Below are 4945 nucleotides of genomic sequence, written 5' to 3'. Positions count from 1 at the left end.
AAAAAAAAAAAAAAACAGCAGATTTTCCTTTTGTACATTCCAATGTTTGGAGAGGGGAAACTTGAGAGGACCACGCCAGGCACTGCTCCCTGGCTCGGACCAATTCGCCATCACAAATCATGCCCAAGTTCTTCCAGCTATGAGGCCTTAGTGCTCCTCTCCAAAAGGAATCCCGGCTTGTTGTGGAACGGGCAGTAATGTCCAGATCAATGTTTTTACCCTTCCCTGTCCAGATCCTAAAGCCAGGACTAAAACTGCTGTTGGTCATACTCTGCTATCAATTTTTTTATGTGAGCCAGTTTGTTGTGGAGGTATTCGCAGCGGTTCTTCTCCTGACTGTAATTCGGGTTCGTCTGCGGGGGAGAGGGGAAGTGCAACGACAGACATTAACTCTCCAGTCCCACCCTCCCCTCCTTGGCAGATGGGGAAAGGATCAGAGCACCCCGGGATGTAAGCATCGCTCACAGGACTGCCACGCTAGTGCTGGATGATGACTCTTGCTGAAGCAGTGGAGGGGCAGTCGCTAGCCCTGAGTCCAACATGCCCCGCAGTCTGGCTGCCCACTCCTGGTTCTCGACTCCTACTCTTCTTCTTCCTCCCCTAAAATGTTCCTGAGCCCTAGTGTGCAGCATGGCACAGCTTCACTGGCAGCACACCCAGGTCAGCCTGCTCTGCCTGCCTCTACCTCACCTCCCTAGACAGTGACCAGGACAGCAACCAGGACTGTTGGCATGTCTGCAAGGCATTATGGGCACAAAACGCATATGCCAGCATCCTCAGCAGGGGATCTGTATGCCCACACCAGCTGTTACTAGTCATTTTGAGCACAGATTATATCCAAATCCACCAGGAACCTCCAGTCACAGGTACGCAGACCAGCGGGATCTGCCTGCCCTCAGGTCACACCTCCAAGCTTCAGTATTGTCCTTTGCTACCTCTGATGCTGATGGCACTTTAACCCAGGCGTGCTTTGACCAGCAATCAGGCATGTCAAAATGTTGACTAACGTGGCTCAGAGATGGATCCACTACTGAGCCACTGAGCACTACTGCAACAGCAGAGGGAGCGTGGGCTTCCAAAACCCGGCCAGATGCACCCCAAGGTAAAGCTTAGCACTGGTAATCTGACATATGAGAATTACCTGAGACTTGCTTGCTTGTCAAGTGAGGTCCATTTCTTACAACCCCCAGCCCCAGCCCATGGCTGAGAGATTCATACTCACCTTTTTAATTTTCCGGTATTCCTGTAAAATTTGATCATGAATAGTCTGAAAAGGAAAGGACACCATTACCTTCTGCTGCCACAAAAACAGTAACACGAGTCACTGTCGTGCACAGCACATCCCAGATACCCAGAGCTCAGGACAGCAAGAAAGATCCCTTTTCCAGAGCACAGTGCTCATCGACGAGCAGACAGTTAAATTTCCCCCAGAAGTGTAGAGAAAAGCTAACTTAATAGGTAAAAATGTGCACTTGCATATATGCAAAAATAACCAGGTGGCAAAAGCCAAAGGTGAAAAAGGCAACCAGCTTGAGAGGGGATGGAGTGGGACATGCGCAGAATACAGCACAACCACCTGCCAGCGATGTAGAGCACAAGCCTCAGCCTTGCTACACTTCACAGCTGCAGTCATGGCTGTGGGAGAGAGCCTTGCTGTGTCACTTGGGTTACAGGCTGAAGGATCAAGCCCATGTGCCAGTCATTTCTCAGGGGCGAGGAGAGCCCCCATCTCTGCTCCACAGGGAGTTTAATCTACAGCAAAATTGCTGTTTCCTCCACTGAAAAGTCTCGTTTTTCTTGGACCATCAAAATAAACCAACAGAGAAAAGCGAGGGCATTTCAAAGGGAAGGAAGGACATCTGAGCAGGAAGGAAATGCTGCCTAGTACAATGGGGACCCTGTAAAGAATAGCTTTTTAGTCTCAGCAAACTTATTTTCTCAAGGTAATGAATAGTTAAAGCTTCTTGGAATCAGTCTGACAGGTTGAATAATGCTGGGCTATTAAGATGGAAGCTTCAGGAGAAACAAATGACCCCATGCTAAGCCCCTTTCCAGCTCCAATACCCTCCCATATGTGTGAATATCATTTTTCTGGCTCGGGTGATGTACTAATAGCTGCCAGCAGGTTTTGGCTGGGGATGCCGGTTGTCTAACTGAGGCTGCTCCCTGTCAACAAGTACTGCAATGCGTGCTCCGACTCAAAACTGAAGGTACTGGGTTCTCGGACAAGCCGCCTGCGAAGCTGTCAGCTGCACGCACATGGCGCATCCATCAGTCTGGGGCTGCCCACAGCACATCCCACACACACACGCAGCGCCTGAGAATCCCCGCCCTCCAGCACCCCACAAAGCTGCTACCAAAATGGCAACAGCAACTGCATCCCTGCAAGTGGCAGCCCGAGTGCTGCTGCAGCGATTTGCATCTCTACCTTGTATTCTTCCGAGCCCTGCGAAAGCTGCTTTAGCTGCGAGTCCAGCTGTGTGAATCGGCGGGTTATCCTTTCTATCCGGGCGTGCAAGTCTCTGTACTCATTGTACTCTGCGTTGAAGTCGTTCTTGTAGCTCTGACGCTGCTCCAAACAGGAAATGGCCGCGTATTTTCTAAAGGGAACAGAGATCAGTTAGTCGATACGAAGGCCTCTTCCCAGACAGCTTCCCAGGTTACTATGGTGCCAGAAAGCTGAACCAAGGGTCTCTCGGGCATTTGCCTTCCAAGGCAAAGCTCACTTATTAGAAGTGGAAGCTGACTTGGCTTCCCCTCTCTCATCTCTTCCTTCTTCCACTCGCAGCAAGACGAAAACTTAGGGCACTGATACACGTGACGGACCTCTGCTCCAATGTGTGCTAATTAGCATATGTTGGAGCAGACTCGATTCTGCTGGAGCGTGCTAATTCGCACGCTCCGGGAGCCTCCGTGTCACATGTATTCAGCATCCCTGTGTTTCAAAGTGGCAGTGGGGGTGCTTTAACTAAAGCTCGAACAATCTTTAGTTAAAGCAGCCCTGCCACCATTTTGAAGTGCAGGCCGCTGAATACACGACGCTGTGGGAGCTTTAATTAGAGTGGCTCAGAGCTGCTTTAATTAAAGCACCCCCTCGACCCTGGAGGATGTATAGATGCCCTTAGATTGTTAACTACTCTGCTCCCACAAAAGTCAGAGGGCACACAGAAAAAGCAGGTAAAAACAGACTGCCCTCACTCAACCTGGCATGAGTTCCACAAAGAGGTTCAGACTCAGTACTGCGACTGAAAGCGGGCTAGTGGCATGCACTCTGAACCCCGAGGTGAGCAGACTCTTGCTGCAATGGTTTCAGTATCTGTCAGTCAATGTCCTGCAACATCTAAAGACTAAGAAGTTACAGATCGATGCTCTTCCCAACAAAACATGGGAAAGCAGATTTTCACTTCCCCAGGACACCCAGCACACAGGATCTCCAACACCTTCAGGACTGCTGGTGTTGCTGGGCTGGTGGTAAGCAACTGCACTGCTGCGCACTGAGCATGCTGGTCCCTCTCACTGTTGCCGTCTATACCATGGGATGTGTTTAATCCTTGAAGTCCCTTCTGGCCCAGGCAAGGCTCAGCAAGCGCTTTTGACAACAAGATGTTATTTTAAGGGCAGGTGTCATCACCCGCTGCCCAGAAGGAGGTCCTTGACTTCCAGCATCAGGGAATAGTGAGAAGACCTGCTCTACATCTCGTTTTAAGGCACACATTTGTGAATCTGGACCCATTGTTTTGGCTTTTTCCTCTGTAACTAATTTGCTTTCCAGACTTTAATACAATCAGCAAGCCTAACTGAGTGGTAATTGGCAAGTCTCAGCATGATGGACCGACTGATATACTTACAATAAATAATCAGGCATTTCTGAAGTTAACGTTGGTACAGTAGAGTTATTGCATGTTCCATTTAAGCCTGAAAAATAAAAGCCCAGTCACATCAGTCCCACATCTGACAGGGTCATTCATCAGTCCAGCTTCATAAACCCATTTAACCAAATCCTTGATGCGCACACTGACTGAAGGCAAAGTGTCAGTACTGTGATGGGGCCAAAACCTCAGGACTGCCAACAGCCCCACACAAACCACTACACTGGCAGTGGCCAATTCACCAAGCTGCAGAGACATTTCTGAATTTAACTGGTTTATAAATATCGCTGCGTGCCTGTAAGCAGGGATAACATGCTAATCCCCACACCGGTGAGCTACCAAACATGATTCACAGCGTCCAGATGGGCAGATTAGATAATGGAGCAGGATGTCCGCATCCCCTCCAATCTAGTTCTGTCGCTCATCCCACGGCCCCCTTGGAGATGGGGTGAAGGGATACATGTGACAGTGCCTTGAGGGGTTTCTGATTCCACATGGCGAACTATTCCTGTCACTCATGCAGGTCTGTAGCCTAGGTCAGCTCCAGACAGGGCACACCTGAGCACCCTCCATGCCACGGAGCTGGAATATCAGCAGCCTGTAGACAGGGAGGAGCGGAGAGGACAGAACCCTTGGGGGCTTTGCAGGGGAACAGAATAGTGCACGGCAGCAGGAAAAGTGCACGCTGTTCAACAAGTACACCCAAAGCAGACATCATAGCTTCAATCTAAACCTAGCTTGGAATTACTGTTTCGGGGAGGACACAAGCAGTTTGGAAGGGGACTGGTCCTTTCTCAACTGCGTAACGCAGTGGTTTCCTAAAGCCACAGAACCCAGCCCCCACCATATGAGCTGCTGCAGAGCCAGACAACCCGGCCCAGCAATGGCAGCACACTACCCCTTGGCTGCTCTGCCGTGCCTCCCCATCTCTTTGTGGAACCCCAATGAACTGTCACAGGACCCCAGAGTCCTGAGGAAGCCCCTGGTGCAATGCATGGCCACGCCCAGCTGGAAAGTCAACCTCGGCCCATAAAGCAATGGGGGCAGGTAAGTGGCTCCAAAGACCCAAAACGGGG

The 4945-nt window shown here is 50.4% G+C and overlaps 1 protein-coding gene across 1 annotated transcript in view; it reads right to left on the bottom strand.

Moving 5' to 3' along the window:
• Positions 1-9: 9 nt before the first annotated feature.
• Positions 10-4945, bottom strand: part of ELL (elongation factor for RNA polymerase II) — a 91630-nt gene continuing 86694 nt past the window's right edge. Inside the window, exons 8-11 of the mRNA XM_019513177.1 lie at positions 3849-3915; positions 2429-2600; positions 1223-1267; positions 10-353 (exon numbers count right to left, since the gene is read on the bottom strand). Of these exons, the coding sequence (XP_019368722.1) occupies positions 249-353; positions 1223-1267; positions 2429-2600; positions 3849-3915 (389 nt within the window). The 3' untranslated portion in view covers positions 10-248. The remainder of the gene's footprint in view (positions 354-1222; positions 1268-2428; positions 2601-3848; positions 3916-4945) is intronic.

This window comes from Gavialis gangeticus, unplaced genomic scaffold, assembly GCF_001723915.1.
Source record: "Gavialis gangeticus isolate Ggan-Ray unplaced genomic scaffold, GavGan_comp1, whole genome shotgun sequence".
Lineage (NCBI taxonomy): Eukaryota > Metazoa > Chordata > Crocodylia > Gavialidae > Gavialis > Gavialis gangeticus.
This window is presented reverse-complemented; position numbering and strand designations above follow the sequence as displayed.